Here is a 23,443-nt window from a genome sequence, read left to right on the forward strand (position 1 = left end):
ATACTCCATTTCTTTGTAATTTTGATGAGTGAGGCCTTTCATTTTCATCTGTCATCCTAAAGGAAGATAGCAGCAAATCTAGGGGCATACCCAGCATACCCAGTTGAGTATGATATTTGCTTGCAGAGTAAATTTCAATTTAAAAAAAGATATTCCAATCATTTTTTGAAGTTACTGTTCCTCATTTGTAATTTTTATGCTTCATCTTCCTTCTCTACTTCCTTCAAAATGTTTTGTGGCCTTGGGTATTGGTAGGGGTGAGTTGAGAAGAAAATGGCAACCCACTCCAGTATTCTTGCCTGGAGAATCCCATGGACAGAGAAGCCTGGCAGGCTGTAGTCCATGGGGTCTCAAGAGTCGGACACGACTGAGCAACTAAACCACAACCACCAAAGCTTTCTCTATAACAATGTGTTAGTTGCTCAGTCATGTCCAACTCTTTATGACCCCATGGACTGTAGCCCACATGGATCCACTGCACTCTCACCTGTAAATTCCCCCTGGGAAAACCAGGGCAGGACAAGGAAACTCTGGATGTGACTGCACAACGATGCCTTGACCTTGGACATCTGAAGAGGGCACACCTGAGGCCTCGGACTGCAGCATACCGCTGGTTGCTGTGAACTACCGGAAGAATTAGTTATGTGCTTAGAAGATGCTCTATATTTCACTGTGCCACCATACTCAGAGGGCTAAGTCTATGCACGCCCATCAGCCTCTTTTTGAGAATTAGATGTAAAAGAATTTTGAATTTTCATTTGTCCCAGTGCTTGCCTTTCAAGTTCCAGTAAAACAGATTTATTAGGATGGTAAATAGCTATGCTACATAAGGAGAGTCTGGGGTTGTTTTTCCCAACCTAAAGATGTCATGTTAGGGACTTCTATGGAGATCCAGTGGCTAAGACTCCATGCTCCCAATGCAGGTGGCCTAAGTTCTATCCCTGCTCAGGGAATTAGATCCCACGTTCTGCAACTCAAGATCCTGCATACTGCAGCAAAGATCCTGAGTGCTGCAACCAAATAGCCGGCGCAGCCAAATAAATGAAAATAATAAATATTTTAAAATCAAAATAAAGATGTCACATCCACTCACTGACTTCTGCCACCCAGAAGTGGCTCTATGTTGATTTGCTATTATGCCCACTTAGCTGGCTCCCAGTTTCCTCCCAATATTCTACAGTATAAAAATGAATTTTCAGCAATACTCTTCTATTATGTTATTCCCTGATCAAAGATTACTCAAAGGTCCCCATTTCTCATTACTTTAAGGCAAAACTTTTCCTAATATCCCTGCCCAGTCTGCTCTCCCACCCCACTGTGCCATTCTGCTTGGCCTCACCATTTTAATCTAATTTCTCACCATTTTAATCCAATTTCCCACAACTTCCTCAAAATATACAATCTGTACTCTAATCAGGACATGGTCAATTCATCTTCACTTCCACTCAACTGCCTTTACCATTCTTTTAAGAGCCAACTGACAGAGAAAAAATAAAATATTTATTCATGACTTACATATCTGGCACTTTACAAAAAATATTGCTAATCTAACAGCAAACCTATTTTTACAGATGGGAAAACTGAGACTCAAGATCCAAAGATCATACAACAAGCAATAAACTGTCTGCAATTCATACCGCCTCTTTTGATTTTAGCACCTCACCTATACCAGCGTAATTTAGCACATTATTGTATACCATTTTGTTTCCTAACTGTATCCTTGCCTTCCTCATCTCAATGGTAAGCATACAAGGACAATATAGTATTATTTTCAGCACCAAGCATACAGCAGTGCTAAATGAATACTTGCTGACTGATTTTATATATGTCTACATATAGTGGCACCCAGTTCTGAGTGTTAGACTATTTCAGGAGCCTTAGGACAGAGTGTGTTACAACCAGAAAACCATATTCGAGTGAAGAAAATAGAGCTGTAACTGACTGTTGAGCTTTGATGTTACTCCTGTCTCTTAATTTATCTTCTGTAAAAAATATGCTTAGAGGATTCGTAGCATTACATGAGCCTTGGGACTCTAGAGCATGGAAAGTTTATCTGTTATTCTAGAAGTATAGCAGACATTGTTCTAAAAAACAGCTTCACAATTCTTTATCTGAGAGCTCTGAGAACATATATGTTTCACAAATCAAATTTTTTATATTTTAGAGAGCAAATATATGTTTATGCTATGTATTGCATCATCCCCTCTACAGGGTCTGAGTCAGCTCCTATCATCAGACACATCTCTGCTTCCCGTCAAGTGGAATCAAGATCACATTCTTGAGTTAGGGTTTGCCACCAAATAATTTACTGTAAACTTTTGAGAAAACTTTTGGTTTTTAAAGCTTTTTGGATTTCCGAGTTGTGGATAAGAGATTCTGAATGTGTCACTGAGATGTATTGACTCATTTAATCTCTCAATAATTCGTGATACTATTATTTTGGAGAGGAAGAAACTGACCACAGAAAGGTTGTATAAGGTGTCCAAGGTCACATGACTAGGAAGCAGCAGAGCCAGCATTGGAACCTAGACTGTCAGACTCCAGAACCGGTGCTTCCCTATGAGTATTGCCTTCCCATAGGACTTTGCAGATCATACCAGCCTAAGTCTCACTACAGGTTATGTGACCTTGAAGAATTCCCTAGCACACTGGATGCCACTTTCCTCCATTGTTGCTGTGAATGAAATGTCAGTGTCAGCTGAAGACTCTTACCCCAGCACAGCTAGATCATATGGTCTAGAAGTCCCATTCCTGATTTGCCCAGAGCCTGCTTCAAGATTTCTGCAAGTTTCTAGAAGCATATATTCTCATTGTTACAGTTGGCTTCTGCTAAATCAATTCACATTATGAATCATCTCAGCATCTTGGTTTCGTGAAGGATGATGTGGACTCATATGTGAAACTCAGCCCTTGCTCTCAAGAAGACAAATAGGTTTAGATTGGTTGGTATTTCTCTCCTTCTCAGAAGTCTTTTAGACATCCCCACAATTCCACATTGCCCTAGCCTTTCCCTGCCTTCTCTTTCCCGACTCTCATTTCCCAGCCTCTTCCCTCACTTCTCTCCCTCTTCCTTTTCGTAGCAAAACCAAATTCCTTTTTATTATTCCTTCCAGCATTCAGTAATTATTTTGTGGCCTGAGCTTTTGCTACTTATGCCTTCGAAGTCCCATCTCCTCCCAGTGAATTATTCAAATGTTTCCTCATACAAAGGCAGTTCCTTTTCTAAGAGTTCCTTTGCTTTTGCCATCCTGTGATGTCCAAACTAAATGTCGCCTCCTCCCTTTCTGCACCCAGCCATATTGATACACTCTCCTCCCCACTTCCCAACCCACAGTCAGTGGCATTTGTGTTTCTGGCTTAGCTACTCAAATTTAATTGCTTGGTATGCAAATATCATAGCTACTCTAAAGCTGAAACTTTTCTTACTTACTTTCAGTGCCTGGTACCAGGTTTTATTTTTAGTAGACTTTCAGTAACTCCTAGAATAAATCTGACAGTGTACCAAAAACTAGGACACAACTAATACTTTCACTCAGTGACCACACAGTTAATAGGAACTGAAGTTTGTAACATTTGTCTTCATATTACTGTGAGTGAAGGAAATTACTGGGGTTGAGATTTCAAAGATAACTGCAGTCAGGAAAATACATCAGATAGCCAGGGAAAATTCATTATATAAATCCTCACCCACAGTGTAATGTAATTCAGCCTTGACCAAAAGATATAAATAGCTCAACCTTGACTATAAATTTCTACCCAACCATAAATGAGAATCTGAGAGGTTTCTTTACAACTTAGGGTCAGTGACGCTGAATAAATGAAAATGTTAGTCTCTCAGTCATGTCTGACTCTTTGCAGTCCCATGGACTGTAGCCTGCCAGGCTCCTCTGTCCTGGCAAGAACACTGGAGTGGGTAGTGATTTCCTTCTCCAGTGGATCTTTCCAACACCAGGATCAAACCCATGTCTCCTGCATTGCAAGCAGATTCTTTACTGCCTGAGCCACTAGGGAAGCTGAATAAGCTCTAGATAAAAAATTTCTGGCAGGAAAGCTTCGTCACATCAAGTGTTACCAGCATTTAGGACAGTTTAGCACATCAACTACTTGCTGATGATTGAGCAGATGAATGCAAAAAGAAATCTAAAAGATCAATAGTGCTGGTGGCAGAGGTACTGAACACAGCCTGTTGCCCTGCCCTTATCTTCTTCCCTGACCGTGTGTCCATTATAGGAGAAAAAGACCTAAATTCTAATCTCTCAGCTTTACCCTAAACCCCTAAATGTATGACTGTCTCAAGTAATTAAATTTCTCTAGATTCAGTTTTATCATCTGTAGAATGAGAGCCTTGGATTAAATAACCTCTAAGTAGGTTTGAATTGTTTATATGAATATATTAGTAGTTGTTTTTAGAAAAGTAATACAGCCCCATGGAAAGAAACACTCAAACGTTGTAGAAGCACATAAGTAAACATCTTCCCTGTGTCCCATTCCCAAGTCTTTTCCCACAGAAGTCCCTTTGAATTAATTCTGTCTTATTCCTCTAAATCATATGTTTATACCTCTACTTCCTAATTTATCCACTCTAAGTAATATTTAGAAAACTTTGTCTTCCAGACAAAGAATTTACTTTCTCCTATATTTTTGTTATAGGTAGGAATATTTTAATGACTAAATCCATTTCCCTTGTATTTTAATAGACTCAAAGCACTTTTTTTTCAAGCACTACTTCTTAATCCATCAATTTCAAGTAGTAGCCTAACTCCCCATTAAGTAAATTACTGTTTTCTTTGCTTTCCTCCACGTCTTTTCCCTTTGAATTTCTCAGCTCCTCTCAGCTAAAACATTACTTTTTTTTTTTACCAAAATCATTACTATTACATTGTCCAAAGTTATAATTAAATTCTCTCTTGTAACTATGGTTGTCTTTAATGCTTTTATAGGTTAATTCTGAAAATCAGAAGCCAATAAGCATAATTATGTGAATATTCCTTTCTGCAAAACTACGTGGTGTGCTTGAATGTGCAGAGGAAGATGCAGTACTGTGTCACCAAACCTGTGCCATCTGATGAGGAATGCTCCAAGCATCAGCATCACAGTGATTGCTTTATTACACTCCTTATGTTGTTTGGAATCATTTTACAATGTAGCTTGCTTCACATTATGAATATCCTTCATTTCTAAATACCCTCACACTTGAAATCTAGCTTGGTAGTTCTCAAACTTGGCTGGAGCATGGCCTGAGCATCCTGGGTTTTTTAATTTTGCCAGGTTAATCCAACAAGTAACCAGTGTTGAGGATCCTGACGCTAATGGCAGTCAGGTCTGTAGAGTCAAAGGTAATGAAATGTATCAAGTCCTTTGAAAGCAAGAGCACAAAGTAAAACCTGATATGAACCGAAGGTTTGTAGAACATTTTATTTCCTTTTTTGGTTGCAGCTGTTGCCTTCATAACCTACCACTGCTAAGACTGTTCAATAAGATGAGCTTCTCTGCACTCGGCTTGGGAGGTGTTTCATTTGGTGATCTGGATGGAGAGCTGGTTCTCTTTTAAAGTCTGTTCTTTTCTTAGACACTTTGGGTGGGGAGCTAGAAGCATTGTAAGGAAACCATTGGGTGAGATTTCATCAGATCCCTGATATTCAGATTTATGTTTCCATAACTGATTTTTTTCCACTTGTGTCTAAGAAATTAACATGTGTTGTGTTTCCAGCAGTTTGCAACCTAATTTCATCTAATTTCCAGGGTCAGTCGAAAAGTCGTTGTTTCCTTTCAGCCCTCCTACCAAGACACCTCGAGCGCCAGAGCCAAGCTGGTCAGCCTCGGGTTCTAGTAGGTATAGCTGGCAGTGAAGAGCGACTGGGTGGAAGCAGAGCCAGAAGAGCCCATGTGAACATACTGTCCTTTGGCTGCCTGGCTGTTAGCCTAAAACACAAGTGTGAGAGAGGAGACCGAGTTAGAGCAACCTGAGCTTCATCCTCTTTGCTTCTCATTTGAAACCAGCTACACCTTCATGTAGATTTTTCGTCCATACAGTGGTTTTGCTAAATATTGCTGCTGATACCATTTCTTCCTTTTATGCTTTTATCCTTACTTCCTTTTTAAAATCCCAGTTTTCTGAGCATTTCTCAGGCAAGCCTGAACTCTGTGTAACTAAGAAGATTTCTTTTTAGCACCAGCAATACTGCAACAGCCATCCTAGAAATTAAAACTGAGAAACTTCTCACTCATACAGTGATAGGGAAAAGGAAATCTCAGTTCCAATTTGGGAACCTTGAAATAGTAGTTGAGTAGTCTGCTGGGAAAATGACCAGACATATTGCCATACATCAGGCAAGTGTAGCTGAAGCTTCACTATAGCAAAAAGAAAAAAAAAATTTAATAAGTTTTACATTTTCTACATATATTTGTCCATAAGAATATATAATTTTTATGTAGTTGTTATTGTAATATCATTTGATACCCTGTGTAAATTCCAATTAAAGTTGACTTCAGAATTATGAAACCTGTCATAACACTCAAATGCCACTTAACAGTACCTGTCTTCAAGTCACTGTTGCCATTTTCTGATCTCTCCAGGACTTATTTCTACATCTACAATGATTTTCAAAGTTAGGTTTCATGGACCTAATTAAGCACTTGTTAGAAATGGAAATTCTCCAGCTTAACCCCAGATCTTCTGAATCAGAAACTCAGTGGCTGGGTACAGCCACCTGCATTTTAACACATCTTTCAGGTGATTTGGCTGCTGCTGCTGCTGCTAAGTCGCTTCAGTCGTGTCCGACTCTGTGCGACCCCAGAGACGGCAGCCCACCAGGCTCCCCCGTCCCTGGGATTCTCCAGGCAAGAACACTGGAGTGGGTTGCCATTTCCTTCTCCAGTGCATGAAAGTGAAACGTGAAAGGGAAGTCACTCAGTTGTGTCCGACTCTTTACAACCCCATGGACTGCAGCCTACCAGCCTCCTCCGTCCATGGGATTTTCCAGGCAAGAGTACTGAAGTGGGGTGCCATCGCCTTCTCCATCAGGTGATTTGGATGCATGCTCAACTTGAGAACCATTGTTCTAGATGACAAGCTCAGCATCCCTTCTTTTGTGTCCCTTCATCATATTTGCTATATCTTCCCACCTCATCAGCCACACACCAGCAGAGCCACACCCATCATCACCAAAAGGTAAAGCACTACCTCTAAAATCTCGCACCTCTCTTACACCTCTGAGATGATGTTTTTAGCTTCTCTGCAGCCTTCCTTTCCTTTAGTGCCTTATCATCAAAATTTTGGCTATGCCTGATTCTTTGCCCAGGCTCCCCTCTCATCATCAGCAGCAAGCTGGATAAGGCTATGACTCAAATTTGTTCCATCTCCCTGTTAAACTCTGATTCTTCAACCCTGCTCTTTCCCATTTAGGCTGATCTGAATCATCCTACATGCTGTCGGGAACATTCAGGATCTAATTTAATGTACCAAACAAATTCATTTCAACTGTGCCTTGCTTGATGCTTGGCCATAACCTCTGGTCAATTTCCTAGCAACTACTTCAACAACTATTCCAAGCTCCCCACTGTGAAGACCAAAATCTCCATTCCCTTATCACTCTCAACAGATGCCCTCACCTATAATCAATGATCAACCACTGCATCTCTCCACCTCCACAGACTTGATTCCAAACTCATTCTGTTTCTTTTTTGCTATCTCTTCCCTCCTTTCTAAGACCAACTCTGCCACCTGTATTTAACATTTTGTCTCATGTAGCACTGTTTCCTCTAAGTTTCTGTCCTTTCCTAATCTTTAATCTCTCCTCCGGATCCTTCTGCTTTACATTTAAACATGCCAAGCTCTTTCCTATTTGGCTAAACTCTAAGTCCCCTGAAGGCACTGGCTGTGTCTGCTTTGTTCACCCCAATCCTTGGTTCATAGGTACTCAAAAAGGAATGTTAGTAGTTGAATAAGACCCTTCTTTGTCCTCATTGTTCCTGGTAACCTTTCTGTGTCTTTTTCTGACAAGCATCTTGAATGGGCACCTTTTCTTTACTGAACCCGTTTTGTTGAGGGTCATTGATATGGCCTTCAATGCCAGTATCTCCAAAGCCTTTTCCCACCTTTATTTTTAACCTCTTTGTAGGGTGCTGTTATTGACCCTTTGAAACTTCATTCTGTTTGTTCCTAGAATCCTTAGTTCATCTTAATATATATAATCATTGCTTGTCTTGGTAGCTTCTCCTCTTCATCTTCTCAAAATGAAAGATATCCTATGTTCATTCCTTGGCCCTCTCATTGTCCCTCTAAAGTGTCTCTGTGGAATTGTCCTTCAATCTACTAACATCAATTATACTCCCTGTGTGGAGAGGTCAAAACTCTCTCCAGCCTTGACTTTCCTACTAAGCTCTAATGCCACAATTTCAAATACCTGGTAGACACTCTCTGGAGTCCATCATGGCCTGAAGAAAGCAATGAGAGCCAGGTCCCAAATATTCACTTGATTAAGTACATAAGAAGAAGTGTCTTACCAGGGCCCGCTTCATAAAGGCCTCCTGGGTTGCCTTCTTGTTTTCAGCCTTGCCACCCCATGCAGCCAGTGCACTGGCCTGCAGGGCCCGTCCGTAAGAGAAACTTAGTTTCCAGGGCTTTGGTAGAGGGCAAAGGTTGATAGCATTGAGGTTGAGAGTAGCATCCTCTTCACTCATGCCACCAGACAAAAAGCAGATGCCTGGAAGGAGAGAAGCCATTCCACTCCACTAATCTTGGCTCTGTACCCTGCTTGAGAAAGCAAGCAAGAGAAAGCAAGCAAGGAGCCTAAAAGAAATGTCATGTCTCAATCTTTTCCCCACTTGATTTACATGGGACTAGGTTGGAGAAATTAGCTTGCCTTTGCCGAGGCTAGCTGGGCTGAGGAGAGAAGGGATTTAGTAAATAAAAGGGCAGTGAAATGTCGAGGAAATCAATGGATTGTATGTATTTTGATGGACTCAGGATAGGTGGCATCATGGAGTTTGAGAGGGAAGTGTTGGCTACCTGTGAGATAGCAGAGATCTGTTTCACGGCTGGAAGGAGAGTCCTGGACATATGCAAATGCTTCTGGCACTCCTTCAAAGAGTGAGGACTAAGACCTCAAGTTAGAAAAGAAAGAAAATCTTACCAGGCACAGCTGCAGGAACGGTACGGTGGAGAGCTGTAACTGTGGCCATTGCCACCTGCTCTGGAGTATACTTCTTGGTGCACGCATGTCCAGCAGTCACCATGTTGGGCTTCAACAGGGTGCCCTCCAAGTAAACGTGATGGTCATTCAGGGCCTTGTATACAGCAGCCAGGACCTGAAGGACAAAAGACCCACATAGGTGAAACCCAGAGCCAGCCATAGAGTCATCTGACCATGGTACTTCTACACTGTAGGGAAGGAGGATGAAGGAATTCCCACACATTGCTTGCCCGAAGCTTCCAACCAGCCCTCAGGCTCAATCGGGGTAATGCCTGCAAATCACAGCCAAGCCAGCCTGTCCCTACTGCCCCTCCCCTAACTGCTCACTGCATGGACTACCCGGATGGCTCTGCTTCCCAGAAGCCCCTCACTGCTTCCTTCCCATTACTTCCTCCTGTCAATTGAGTCTGCCTTGATTTAATTTGCTGGGGACATCCAAATCATTCTCCATTCTCCATCCCCATTGAAGCTGAGTGATCATAAAAATATAAATTTTAGAGACAGGAGTGTCCTTTCAGAGCTCATTTCAGTCCACCTCATTTTGCAAGTGGAGAAACTGATGGACTTTCTTACAGATGTACATGGCTAATTTAGAAAGTCATATGTGAAAAAATCACCTTCTAATTACATTTTCTCATGGAAGCCTCATCTTATTTTAAAATCTCTTAAACATAATGGAAATGAGGTCCAAAAAGATAATATGACTTGCCCCAGGTCCCACAACTGGGAATATGGATGCTTAAACCCTGGCCTTGGTAATGCAGATCTGCTTTTTCACCAGGAGTGTACCATGTGCCCCCAAAAGTGGAAGGTTTGATAATACCTCCTTACCTTCTCAACACTGCATAATGTTTCTAACCGTAGAATACCTCACATGTAACAGCTGATATATAAGTAACAACTGATACTTAAAAACAGATTTTTTTAACCGGCATTGCCATCTTTATGTTTAAGACTTACCTTCTCAGTAACATACTGGCAGTGTTCCATGTCATGGCTGCCATCGGGAATTACCTCTGGTTCAACAATGGGTACCAGACCATTCTAAAGAGAAAAATGGAGGGGACAGAATGAAGCTCTGTTCACTGGGATCTTTTCCTTAAGATATTTAACATTCCAACTGGTACAGGGTGAAGCCCTTATGGAGAAATATCATATAAATGACTTAAAGTCAATGAAAATAAATTTAATGGGATATCTAGTGAGCATCTGTGGTTTAGCCAAAAAAGAACAGTGAGGAAAAAAAAGTTTTCCTTGAAATGGGGTACAGTAAATGCAAACTCTATTTCTGTATATCATTCTAGAGTCCATTCTACTACCTCAGGGCAGGCAAGCTAAAGTCACCGATAAGGATGCCTCTCGTATGGGTTAATTAAGGAATTCAAGCAATGTTTTCAATTCTGATTGGGAAGCTCCAAGTGCCCACAATTCTGGTAACCCCAGCACTGTACCCACACAAGCAATCAGACTTAAGTTGGATCCCAGAGGCACTTTGCAACAGGTTGGAAACTTTAGCATCAAGCTGCCATCCTCTAACAAATTATTTGAATTGGAAACAGATCAAGGCTGTCACCCTTGAGCTGGGGATTAAGAGGATCCTGTCCTTGGCCACGGTGGGGCATAGACATGCGAATGCCCTGGACTCAAGAGATGATTGCTTTCAAGACTCAGCTTACAGTGCTTTGGTAGAAGGTCACACTTGATTATGTTTGCCTTTTGGATTCATTTGATTCCTTGTGGAACCAAATCTTACTCTACCACACCTAGTATAAGTAGTAAAAAAAAATTTTTTTAACGCCATCAGATTATAGTGGTGAGAGAAAAGGAAGGATCATGTATGGATACAGTAAAATTAGAAAGTTGGGCTTTGGAGAAAACTCTTGCCTACTATATTTGAGGCCAAGGGTAAGGAAGAGCACCTGCTGACAGATGCTGGCATAGCGGGCGAGGGTGTTGGCGTTTTCCTGGATAGCAAGATGGGATGGACACTGGTTGTCAATCTTCAGCACAGCACGCCACTTCCCAAAGTCAGCACCATCTTTCTTATACTGAGCACAGCGTTCAGAAAGGCCATCAAGCCCTGCAAGTCATGAGGGAGAAAGATAAGCATTTTATGTGTGTCTACTTTAATTCCCACAACTATTCTGCAAAGTAGATATTGCTATCTCACTTTAATGGAGACTCAGAATATTTAAGTGACTAGCCTGAGGGCATACAGTTATTAAATAGAGTAGCTGGGGCTGAAGAACAGCTGTGTGGCTCTAAAACTAGTGTGATATTCACAGTTTGTTTCCCTCCATCGCTTCTTTGCTTGTCTTCATTTCTGGCATATATTGGCATGATTCATATCAGTGGGCAAAATCCTCACCTTGAACGGTGGTTTCTTTGTTTGTTCCTGCAAGCGGAGCAACTCCTTGATCTAACTGTGAATATAAATAATTAACAATTAGCAGGTGTCAGGTGTCCCTGGAAAAAACAAGCAGAGCCCCTGGTGCTAAATAGTAGTTCTCATCTTTCACAAACCAAGGAGTTGAATTAGGAAGGTACATCAGTCATTGAGGGGACACAATTCAGTCCACAGTAGAAGTGAAGTTATCTGGAAAGAACAGTGTAAGAGTATCAACCCTAACAGGATGGAAAGTATGGAAAGCACAGGCCTGGAGCTTGAGAAGCAAGAAGTAATCTGACAGCATCTGAGATGAAGAGGTGCCCGTATAAGAGCCACTGCCTTTAAATGATTCATTCATTTATTCAAGAGACATTTATCGAGCACTGCACATATCAAGCCCTATGCTATTATAGGAGCTAAGAGGAATAGGGACGCAGCCTCTACTGTCAGCATAACAGAGGCTATGGTCCTGAGCCCAAGAGGCAGCAGTCTGGGTTTGAACTGGCTTCAATTTTGCCTTGCTGTGGACAAGTTATACTCCTCCCTGTAATTCTGTTTTCTTGCCTCATCTCTAAAATAGGGATAATAATTGAGTCTATCTCTAGAGGTTGTGAGGAGTAAATGAGCGCCTGGAGTTGTAAGCACTCAACAAATACGGATGATCACTCTTGAGAAGTTCGTGAAGTTTTGGAAGACCTAGTTACAGTAGAACAGTTAAGTGTTTTAACAGTAATAACTATCATGAACTAAATAATAATGGTGTGACAGGCACTGTTTTACAAGCTCACTTTATTTTTATAAGAACTTTATGAGGAAGGTACTATTATTCCCACTTTTAAAATGAGAAATGGAGACACAAAGTGATTAAGTTCTTTGTAGGAAAATGGTTGAAAGAAGCAGGTACTGGAAAGGTCAAGAGGAGGATCTGTTTCTCAGTGGGATGGTGAGGATGGAAAGGAGTGAGAAGAGCAATTAGATGATGAGAGTGCTCCTTGTGTTGGCCCTGTCCCAACCTCTGTGTTATGAGTGTGGCTGTGGTGAGATGGGAGTGAGATGTATTCACCTTGATTCCTACCACGATCCCTTTTTCCTTGAGGATGTCTCTGAACAGCTTTCCCTGGCCGTCCTTCTGGTAGAGGGTCTCATGGAAGAGGATCACACCCCCAATGCTCTGGCTGACAGAGCTGTCCACAGTGAACAGGAGTTCGCGGAACTGCCGGCGGTTCTCTTCCGTGTTCTCCACCTTGATCCTTTGCAGGCGGTTCCCCATCGTGCCTACATGGGCCGGTGAAGGCAGCATAAGGAGCAGGCTGGTGCTTCCCTGCCAACCCCCTCCATACCAACCACTGATCCTCACCAGGATGGACAGCAATGCTCTTTTTTTATTCAGATCTTCAGAGCTCCTGACAATCTCATGGACAGAGGAGCCTGGTAGACTGCAGTCCATGGGATCCCAAAGAGTTGGGCATGAGTGAGTGATTCAGAGCTCCTCTCTCTTTTTTGTCTCCCCAGGAAAAGACCTGGCTGCTGTCACGATGCTGGTGAGGAAGCGCATGTGCTGGACGTGTCATCGAGGTGTATGCCACCATTGGGTACAAATGGGGCTGCAAGGCCCTCAGGCCTCTTTAGCTCTCCCCTGGTCCAGCCCTGATCTGACCAGATGTATAGACAGTGGAAGGAGGGTTAGGCAGGCTCTTGACTTCTCTGACTCCTGTCATTTTATCGGGGGGCCGTTGAGGCCCTCCCTTGTGCCATCCTGAGCTGCTCTCAGTCACAAGCTCTGCCCCATTCCTGATGTTGACAATTCACTGCTCTCACCGCCCATCCTTGGCTGGCTTTACACTGACTTCTCATCAGCGGCAGAGGTCTCATCCTGCTTACTGAGTTCCTGGCCTGCTACAGCTTGGATGTAGGACTTGAGCCTGTTCACTTGGTTTTCAGAAATCTGTCTTCTGGAATGACAAGACACAAAAGGTCTGTGCTTACTGAGTCTTCTGTTCCCCCTCCTGTGTACATAAACCTTTTTTTCCTCTGAGAGGAGACAGAATATGATCATGTTGCCTTTGTTAAGTGGAGAATCAGGAGGATGTTGGAGTGTGATGTTTCCTACACTCACCTACAGACTCATCTGCAGCCAGGATCCCCTTCCCATTGGCAACAATGCGTCGGGCAGTTTCTGAGAGTGCCTTCTTCTGTTCTGAAGTGAGGGCTGGAAACTGGTGGGCCATGGTGACAGGTCTGGAAAAGAGTGTAGGACAGTTAGTTGTGAATTGAACTGTGGGTCTTTCACATGGATTCATGCCCAAGACAGCATGTGTGCAGAAAAGCCCCATAGGCACCTCTGACATTTCTGGCCCATTTCTACAACTAGCTAAACAAATGAGGTCTGTTCTGTTTTGAAGACTGCTAAGTCACTTCAGTCGTGTCTGACTCTGCGACCCATAGACGGCAGCCCACCAGGCTCCCCTGTCCCTGGGATTCTCCAGGCAAGAACACTGGAGTGGGTTGCCATTTCCTTCTCCAATTTGAAGCCTAAGTAGTTGCAATTAGCCATAATGGATGAAGGTGGGATGCCAAATGTCATGGTGATCCTAAACAGAATGTCTTTCAGGAAATCACTGGGATGACTGATCTTAAAACTCAACCACCTAATGAGTGATCTGCTTAAATCTGACAAACAGGGATCATGGCAGTAATTGACTATCTCTCTATTCTGTGGGTTCCTGGTGCCATCAGGGGCCCTGGCTGACTCTGAGGCCAGGATAGTGAAGCTTTCCACCTCTGTGGCCATTCCTAACCTTACTCTGTTCGCCTATAGTCTCACCAGAGTATTGTCTAGGCAGCAAGCTTAAGAGGAGAAGCTGCCATTTGGCCTTGAATTTAACTTCTCTTCAGCTTTGGGACATAGAATGTGGAGTGCGTCTCCTTTTTCTTATCTTTGACCACCTGTGAGACTATCTGGGGCAGACGGGGAGGATTTTTCCTAACCTCTGGGCTGGACATTGGCCTCCAAGGATGCCTATGTCATGTGATGATTCCTGCTCCAGTAATTCTCAGCTTCACTGCTTTGACAAGGACAGACTCAGGCTCAAAAATCCCCTACCCAAGCAACTTCTCAGTAGTGGTCATCTAAAGGCTCCTGTTTGCTGCCACTTAGGGCTAGTCTTGAAAATGCAAGCTCACAGGACTCTCATCTTGGATGTTAGAATAGGTTGGATTATCAAAGAAAAAAATGGCAGTGAAGATTACCCTGTGGTCTCCTCCTTTCCCCTGTCTCCTCTCCCCTCATATACTCACACACAGGGTAGATGCCCTGTGTCTGCTTTCTACTTCCTGGAAACTAAGGGACCCCTCACTTCTCATTCCATCCATTCAACAATGAGATAACGAGGACAAGTATTATCTTCATTAATTAATGAACAAGCTAAGACTTGGAGAGGCTAACTGACTTGTCCAAGGTCCCACCTAGGATGAGGCAACCCCACCCAGTTGTCCTTCTCATGGCAAATCAACCTTGATATCTTCTGTGTCTTTTCAAAGCAAGCTGTCAGTATTCTATCCCTTGATAGAGAAGTCAGTGGATACTGAACTAATTCCTGACAAGGTATAACTGATGGCACTCACTGTGGCTACTCTCGCTTCAACACTTAACCCCAAGAACAGAACCACAATGCTGTCACTGGGGTACCAGGACAGGTAGTGGTCAGTAATCACAAAGAAGATAATTTTCCAATGCCCTTTATATCCCAGCCACCTGAAGACAGTGTTCCCCCTGTTTATATATTAGTTCCTAAATTGTAGTCAGGGACTGTTAGCTTTGGACCTGATCTCCAGACCTTCATGTCAGATTTAAGACAACCTGAGGTTGGTGAACTTCAAGCCAAAGTACAAATTGTCTCTATCAGTTTAGATTTCTCCTCTAAACTTTTCTCCTGTCATAAAGGAGTTGAAAAATACCAAAAAAAAAAAAAGTTTCTTTAATAAAACAAAAGAAAAACATAGCCCAATAATAGCAAATGCTATTTACTGCCATGCACTCTGATAATTGCTTTACATGCACTATAAAGTGCACTCCCCACAATAATCTCAAAAGGTAGGCAGGCTTCCCCCTTTTCCATACCCTCTGCCATATAATAGATAAGAAAAAAATGTAAGATAGTTTAATTATTTGTCCCAGGACAAATAGCTAATAAGGCACATGTTGGGATAAGGAGGAATACTCCCTCTTCCACATAAACAGTGAGACTGGAGAAAGGAACTGGCCTTTAGGTGACTCTAATGTCCTTGGTGATTCCGCCCAGAGTGCCAAAAATCCTTGAGCCATGTATCATTAACCCCACACCACATTACCAATTCATAAATGTCTGACACATTTACACAGAAGTAGATCAGACAGACCTGGGTTCAAGGACCAGCTCCGCCTCTTCCTCACTGGGACCATGGGCAAATTGACAACTTTTCTGAGTCCTAGCTTACTATGGATTAAATGGCTGTAATATTTGTTCTGGTTGTCTCACTGCAAGATGGATCACATGTGACCTGTGAGCAACCTACTCATTGTAGTTGCTTAGGATGTATTTGTGGACTCACATAATAAACATGAGGATGCTTTTTATAAGACTTTATGAAAATGTCTGGAATCAGTATTTCTCAATTTTTTTAATTAAAAAATAACTCCCTAAGGGATTTCCATATTTCTGTTTACTACCAAGTGATTTTCTTCCGTCTGAGTATGCTGACTCAACTAAAAAATAAAACAGAGAAAAGGTCAAATCGAACCAATACTGTTTACAAGAAGTTAAACTTCTACAGAGGGATTAAAGTTCTGTACCACATCAGCACAAATATTGCTTCTCTGTTAATCATAAAACAGGGTCACAGGCTAATGTTCACCACTGGATGAGAGGAGGCCAGCTGGAAGTGGGTAATGATAGAGAATGATTTCTGTGTCCCTAAGCTTCTGCTTACTGAGATCTCATGCCAACTTTTTAAAAAGTGTGATAGGAAGTTGTTTACATTATATGATTAAGAAAAAATAAAGGCAAGTTTCAGAAAAGTATGCAATACATAATGTCACTCTTTTTTTAATTAAACAAAAAGGGTATGCACACATACTGTTTATGGGTCTATATAAGCAGAGAATAACCACATTGAGCTTACTCCTGGGGAATGAAATAGGGTGGGGTGACTCTCATAGTTCACTTTATGGTTTTTAAAAAATGTTTTATTTCTCAGTGAATAAGTTTATATATTATATTACTTACTAAACATAATATATTAACAGGTATAAGTGAAAGTGTTACCTGCTCAGTCATGTCTGACTTTTAGTGGACCCATGGGCTGTACCTCTGTCCATGAAATTCTTCAGGCAAGAATACTATAGTGGGTTGCCATTCCCTTCTCTAGGGGATCTTCCTGACCCACGGATCAAACCCGGGTCTCTTGTATTGCAGGCAGGTTCTTTACCTGAGCCACCAGGGAAGCCCCATATTATCAGGTAATACATATGCAAATCTGGGAGAAGGTTGCGAGCACAAACATACATGAATAGAAGGTAACTACAGAAAACAGAGCTACGAGCGAACTTAGAGGTATCTGTATCAACCTTGCTGACTTTAGAGATGAGGAAATTCAGGCCCAGGAAGAATGTGTCTGATACCCCTTCTAAGTTGTGATGTTTTAGGACTGTAACTCACATTCTACTTGGCTTATGACTTGGAATTCTTTTTCCAATCCTTCTTTAGCAGAATAACAGATGAAACTCTATTATATAGTTCTTTCTGCCTTCTTTAAAGAGACTCTCTGAAAATATAATAATGTGTAAAATATCAGTATTTAACTCTTGGAGAATATAAGGGTGTGGAGAATTCATTTGCTTCTCCATGTACAAGGCAGGTGGATTTTCAAGAAGACATGAGGGGCTTATTCACTGGGAGCCCATGACTGTCAGGCACTGCATTTGGCACTTTCACATACAGATGCAGGAACATGCCCACAGCTTTCTTATGTATCTGATTCCATAGTGACAAGTCCAGTGAGATACTCTAAAGCAGCCTGATCCCTGGTGCCTTTGAACACATGTGGAGCAGCTCACAAAGAGACCTGAGTGTCGCTCTTTCCTCTAAACTGGCACCTAAACCATGGGAACCCTAGATTTACAGCAACTATACTCTGTTCCCTAACCCAGCACCTCAGGTCTAGCCTGGGCCTGGATCATCTGCAGATGAACCTTGCTTCAAGTGATGGCGGCAGCAGAGCAGGAGCCCCTGCTGGATCCACATCAGCTAATGGAACTCTAGGTACCTATAATCTCCTAGACCCAGGGATGGAACCTGGGTTTCCTGCATTGCATGCAGATTCTTTACCATCTGAGTGACAGGGGAAGCCCCAGCTATTTAAAGAGAAGTTTATTTTAAAAGGCAACATATCCTCACAACATGCCTATTCTTCAGTTAGTAGAACAAATATGGCAAAATACATCAGCAGCTTTTGATTTTGAATATCTTAAGCTGTAGGATTTTCATGCGTTTTCTATAGTAGGAAATGTTATAGAAAGTATCAAAGAAGGAAAATGTTTGACAATTTATAATCAAAGGACCACTATGCTCTGTGATGCCTGTTCCATTTTCTCATTTGAGCCGTGGGTGCAGACGAAGGGAAAAACAAGCCAAGAGTTCATTTCTGTGACAAAGAAACTTCAGTGCAAGTATTAATAGGTGTGGGAAGAGAATGAAGAAAATTACAGAAGGAGATAGATATGTAAATAAATCATTGGAATAAGCAGTTGTTATGCAGGGAGCAGAAATGAGCACGCATTTAAAAAACTGAGTAGAATCTAACCAAATAGGACTATTCACTCTGTTTCCCCTAAGCCAAAGACTCAAAAGAGCCCTCTTACAGGGACTGCTGGTAACTGGATCAGTCTGGATCTACCAGGATGGATAGAGAGGAAAACAATCATTTCAGCAGATCACCACACTTTCAGCCACCATCACACTTTTCCTGAAAACAAAAGCCAACAAACGTTCCTCTCTGTGCTTAGTGCTAACACTAACCTCTGACTCCCTGGTAGACAAAGGAGGTTCTTTACTTACAGTTCGAGAGAGGAGAGTCCTCTTAGATCTATCAGAAGCTGTGGATGAGGCAGCAGCTGCCAAATAGGATGAACTTTCGGCAACACCCAGTTTTTATAGACTTCTCACCCAAGTTGGTTGTTTTTTTTTTTTTTTTCTAACTTTTAGCCTCTCCTTCCCACCTTGGCCTGGTAGAGAGGTGTTTAACCAATAACTCTGATTGGCTCATAAACAGCCAATCCTTCTAATCATGCTCACACACCCTCTGTACTCAGAGTGTTAACACTATAAGGGACATCTGGAGCCCTCGCAGTTCTCAATCCAGATTCTCTATTTTACAAATGAGGAAACATAGACAAAAGATGAGGAGCAGTCATGCACCGAGTACATGACTGGGCCCTGGAGTCCACCAAGGAAAACTGGGAAGCATGTTAGCTCAGCTCCAGCACTTACCACACACATGACCTTGGTCAAGGTTATTTTCACTTCTCTGAGCCTGAATTTCCTCCTCTGTAAAGTGGGATCTGAACTTCACAAGAGCATTGAGTTTGTAAAGTACCTGCATAGAGGAGACACTCAAAGATCCTTCCCAGTGCCTCAAACCAAGCTGGGCTCCCCAATGCTTTGAATGTCAGAACACAATGTCTCTTTAGTCTCATTCTCTCTTAACCTTTATGTTTTTGTTTTTAAAGTTGGTAAAAACTAGAATAAAACTCAAAGTGACTGATGTAAGCCATCAGTTCCCCTAGTTATAGCACTGTCTGAGGACTAGTTCATTTTACAGGATTTTTTTTTTTTCCTCTGAGCATTAAACCCAAATCTAATTCAAGAGAAGGCACATGAAAATAGTGTATGCTTCCTAAGTAAAATAATGAAAGAGGCAAAATTTGTGGGGAAATCTAAAAATAATGCAATGATCATGATCACAGGAAAAGTATAATTCTCAGAAACATTCTCCTTTGAAATAACTCATAACATAGGAGGAAAAAAACCCTCAAAACCAAAGTGCTCTGTGGTATACAGTGCAATACTATAGTGAGGGAAACACCCATGAAATGAAGGGGGAAGAAGCAGAGCACTGGGTTTAGAGTTTAGGCTCAGACAGCTTCTGAAGGTGGAAAGTGTTACACACTGAATGTGACTACTGAAGGAAACTGAAATGTTTGAAACACAAATTTGAGGCTCATTTGTCTAGGGATGTTTGGCCAAGGGCTGTCCTAAGGATAACCGAGGGTTAAACCACGGAAATTTCTCATCAGCTCTGCTGACTTCACCGGCCTCCCCAAGGCACACTTCCTGGTGCTCATTCAAACACCTGGTGCTTGACTTATCAGACTAGGATGACTGATCTTGAGACATGTTGAAGTTTCATCAAATTTGACTTTTGTCAGAGGAGAAAGGAGGAATAAGAGGTGGATGATGATGAAAGAATAGAGAGTGGGGTTAGTAATAGTTGTTGGGCATTAGGGCTGGGGTGGTCAGAACTGTGACTGGAACATTTTACCCACTAGGAAATTTATGGTAGAGATAATTTTCCACAGACTACTAGGACTAATTATTTTTGTTGTATTAATGACAACAATAACAATAATAATAGCTCTTTTTTGAAATTTTATGATGCACTTGATTCTTTTCATGTATGATCTCTAATCTAGCGCCTCTCTCAGGAAAGGTTTATTAGCCCCATTTTCTGGACAAGGAAACTCTGGCTCAGAGAGATTAAGTAACTTGCCTTAAGTCACAGGAAAGGTACACGGAGTACCTGTCTCACTCCAAGTCAGGGCGAGCTGCTTACGTTTTGGTGACCTCAAACTGCAGAGATTTGCTCTCTCCCTCTCCACCTCCCAGCAGTTTGTAACCTTGGACATTAAATCTGCATTAATCAGGGAAGAATGACTTGTGTTTGCAGACCAAGGTGGCCCTGATCTGCTGAGCGTCGCTTCACGTGAACAGCAGAATGGCCAGGCATGACGGAGGTGCATGAATTCATCTGCCCCCGAGTGGTGCCGCCTGCTGCTGCTCCATGGCATCAGCATTTGGCTACCTCCACGGTCTGACGTGCAACTGAAGCTCAAAGTTCAGGAAAGCAAGAGTGACGCTTACTGGATCTTATAGAACCAGCAACTCCTGTGAAACACAGACTGTTTACCGGCTTTTTTGAGTCTCTTAACTCAGTAAAATATTAAAATTGAGATGTCATGATATGTGAACTTGGAGGCTGTGGAACATTGTGGAATCTCCCAATCTCGTTATTCCTCAGTTTCACTATCTGTAAAATGAGCTGGTAATGCCTCCATCAGAAACTGATTATGAAGATGAATGAAATAGCATACCACTAGGAATTTAGTACAGTTATTTCACTAAATAACTGGGTCTGAATACTTAATTCTGATTTAGAGGCCTCTGACTGCAGACTCTTCTCATAGGCAATAATAAGATGGCATCATTCCAGATCATTACTTTCAAAACCTCCAACAACTGCCTAATTTCTTTCACTCTTTCCCCACTCTGGATACTTCTAGCCTGAATACAATTTTACATGAGTTAAATGAGCTCATGCATAGTATGAGGTCTGGGTCTACAAACTTGCACGTGCAAATAAATCTTGTGTTTCTCAGGTTATACTCACTGTAGGATTAGTATTACAGAAAAAGAACTTTGCAAAATGGGGCCAAATCTTCATAATGCAAGGAAGAAGCGGGGATGGATCAACATGATTTTTTTTTTTTTTAATTTGTCTGTGCCAGGTGTTAGTTGCAGCATGAGGGAACTTTAGCTGCAGCACTCGAACTCTTAGGTGCGGCATGTGGGATCCAGTTCCCTGGATCAAACCTGGGCCCTTGCATTGGGAGTGCAAAGTCCCAGTCACTGGACAGCCAGGGAGGTCCCTCAACATATTTTAAAACATCTTTCCTAATTTGTAGGACAGACATTTCCTTATGTATTACAATCCGCTTTGGTGGCTGGGATGGGTTCAGGACCCTGAAAGCAGCAGTGACTATTTTGGTCCCAGTGACAGGGCAGTGTTATCTCAGCATAGTTCACAAAATTGTTCCTGAGGTTCTGGGTGAATAGCACTTTGTTCGCTATAGGGGCTTTTCGTAGAGGATACACGTTTGTAGCGAATATAAAATGAATAAGACTGGCCTGTTCTCAAGAAACTTATAATTTAAGAGGTGGGAGGAGCAGGTTGAGGTCAGAATCAAATCAAACCAAGTAGTAAGAAAATGTATATGAAAGTATCAAGAGATAGTTGTAGTGGTGGATGTTACTGCAGGGCTCATGAAAGACTCTATAAAATACACAAATGAAAAGCCTAGACATTCTGGACTTGTACAAGTCATGTTCCATATCAATTGACTTAGCCCATCAGACTGTAGAACCTATGTGGGCTGGGGCAGTGACACCCTGCCACTGTCTTCCCAGCAATCAGCACCATGCCTAAAACACAGTAGGCACACACTCAATGTTTGTGAATAAATGAATTAATAAATACATGAATCCTTTCCTATCCATGTCAGAAAAGTCTGGAGTAACTGTCTGATAATTCCTGTCTCTGAGAACTTTGAAATCATTAAGGGGTAGAACATAACCATTACTTTCTTCTAAGACTGTATTCGATTCTGAAAGTTCTTCTATCATTGTTTACTGGAATTTCACAGGCAACCAGGCTGCAGCTCCCTTAAAGGGTACACATGAACCACAGCCCCATCTCCCCTTTTAAAAAAGTGTGGTAAAACAAACATAATATAAAATATAGCATCTTTAATTGTTCAGTAGTGCTCATTAGTACCCGATACATTCACACTGCTGTGTATCCAATCTATAGAACTCTTCTCATCTTATAAAACTAATACTTTGTATCCGTTAGACAACCATTCTCCACTTCTCCCTCTACAGCCCCTGGAAACTATCTTTCTACCTCCTGGCTCTGAATTTACTCTAGGTATCATACAAGTGGAATGATTTAGTTTTGTATTTTTGTGACTGGCTTATTCACTTAGTATAATACCGTCAAGTTTCACCCATGTTGTAGCACATGTCAGATTTTCCTTCTTTTTAAAGGCTGTATAGGACTTCCCTGGTGGTTCAGTGATTGAGAGTCTGTCTGCCAGTGCAGAGGATATAGGTTCAATCCCTGCTCTGGTAAGATTCCACATACCCCAAGGCAACTAACTCTGTGCTCCACAGCTACTGAACCCACGCGCCACAGCTACTGAGGACCTCATGCTCTAGAGTCTGTGCTCTGTGACAAGAGAAGCCACTGCAAAGAGAAGCCCAGAGACAGCAATGAGAGAGTAGCCCCTGCTCTCTGCAATTAGAGAAAGCGCGTGCTCAGTAACAAAGACTCAACACAGCCAAGAATATTGTTTTTTAATTTTTAAAGGCTGCATAATATTCCAGTGTGTGTACACATATCATATAACACACTTATAGATACAGGTTATAGATATAGACATAGATAAGTATAGATATCACATTTTGCTATTCTATTCATTGGTCTCTGGACACTTGAGCTGCTTTCACCTTTTGGCTATTTTGAATAATGCTGCTATAAAAATGGGTGTGCACATATCTAAGATTGTGCTTTCAATTCTTTTATGGTCCCTTTATTAATGTAACAACTTGATTGAAAGAGAATTCACATGCCATACAATTCACTTGTTTAAAGTGTACAATCCAATGATATTTGGTATATGCACAGGGTATTATAGGTCAGCTTATGAAAGACATGTGGTGGGTTTTCAAAAAGCTCAGAATCTGAGGGTATAAACTCAGAGCACCAG

General features: G+C 41.9%; 1 protein-coding gene across 2 annotated transcripts; it reads right to left on the bottom strand.

Moving 5' to 3' along the window:
• Positions 5,389-18,786, bottom strand: ALDOB (aldolase, fructose-bisphosphate B). Of its 2 annotated transcripts, none has more exons than XM_005684250.3 (9): positions 18,678-18,786; positions 13,700-13,821; positions 12,647-12,858; positions 11,563-11,617; positions 11,114-11,274; positions 10,155-10,238; positions 9,135-9,309; positions 8,506-8,705; positions 5,389-5,922 (listed from the first exon to the last, which is right to left on the bottom strand). In XM_005684250.3, the coding sequence occupies exons 2-9, from the start codon at positions 13,809-13,811 to the stop codon at positions 5,827-5,829; spliced, it is 1,095 nt and encodes a 364-aa protein (XP_005684307.1). In that variant the 5' UTR covers positions 13,812-13,821; positions 18,678-18,786; the 3' UTR covers positions 5,389-5,826. The 2 variants fall into 2 exon arrangements, with proteins under 2 accessions (XP_005684307.1, XP_013821695.1); XM_013966241.2 differs by lacking the exon at positions 18,678-18,786 and adding an exon at positions 17,280-17,298.

Source organism: Capra hircus, chromosome 8 (assembly GCF_001704415.2).
Source record: "Capra hircus breed San Clemente chromosome 8, ASM170441v1, whole genome shotgun sequence".
Lineage (NCBI taxonomy): Eukaryota > Metazoa > Chordata > Mammalia > Artiodactyla > Bovidae > Capra > Capra hircus.

Excerpts from the sequence above, each read along its gene's own strand:
- ALDOB (XM_005684250.3), bottom strand. The coding sequence starts at position 13,811 with ATGGCCCACCAGTTTCCAGCCCTCACTTCAGAACAGAAGAAGGCACTC. Across the intron at positions 11,618-12,646 it reads GGATCGTGGTAGGAATCAAG|TTAGATCAAGGAGTTGCTCC; the intron begins GTGAATACATCT and ends TTATATTCACAG. Across the intron at positions 5,923-8,505 it reads CCTTTATGAAGCGGGCCCTG|GCTAACAGCCAGGCAGCCAA; the intron begins GTAAGACACTTC and ends CTTGTGTTTTAG.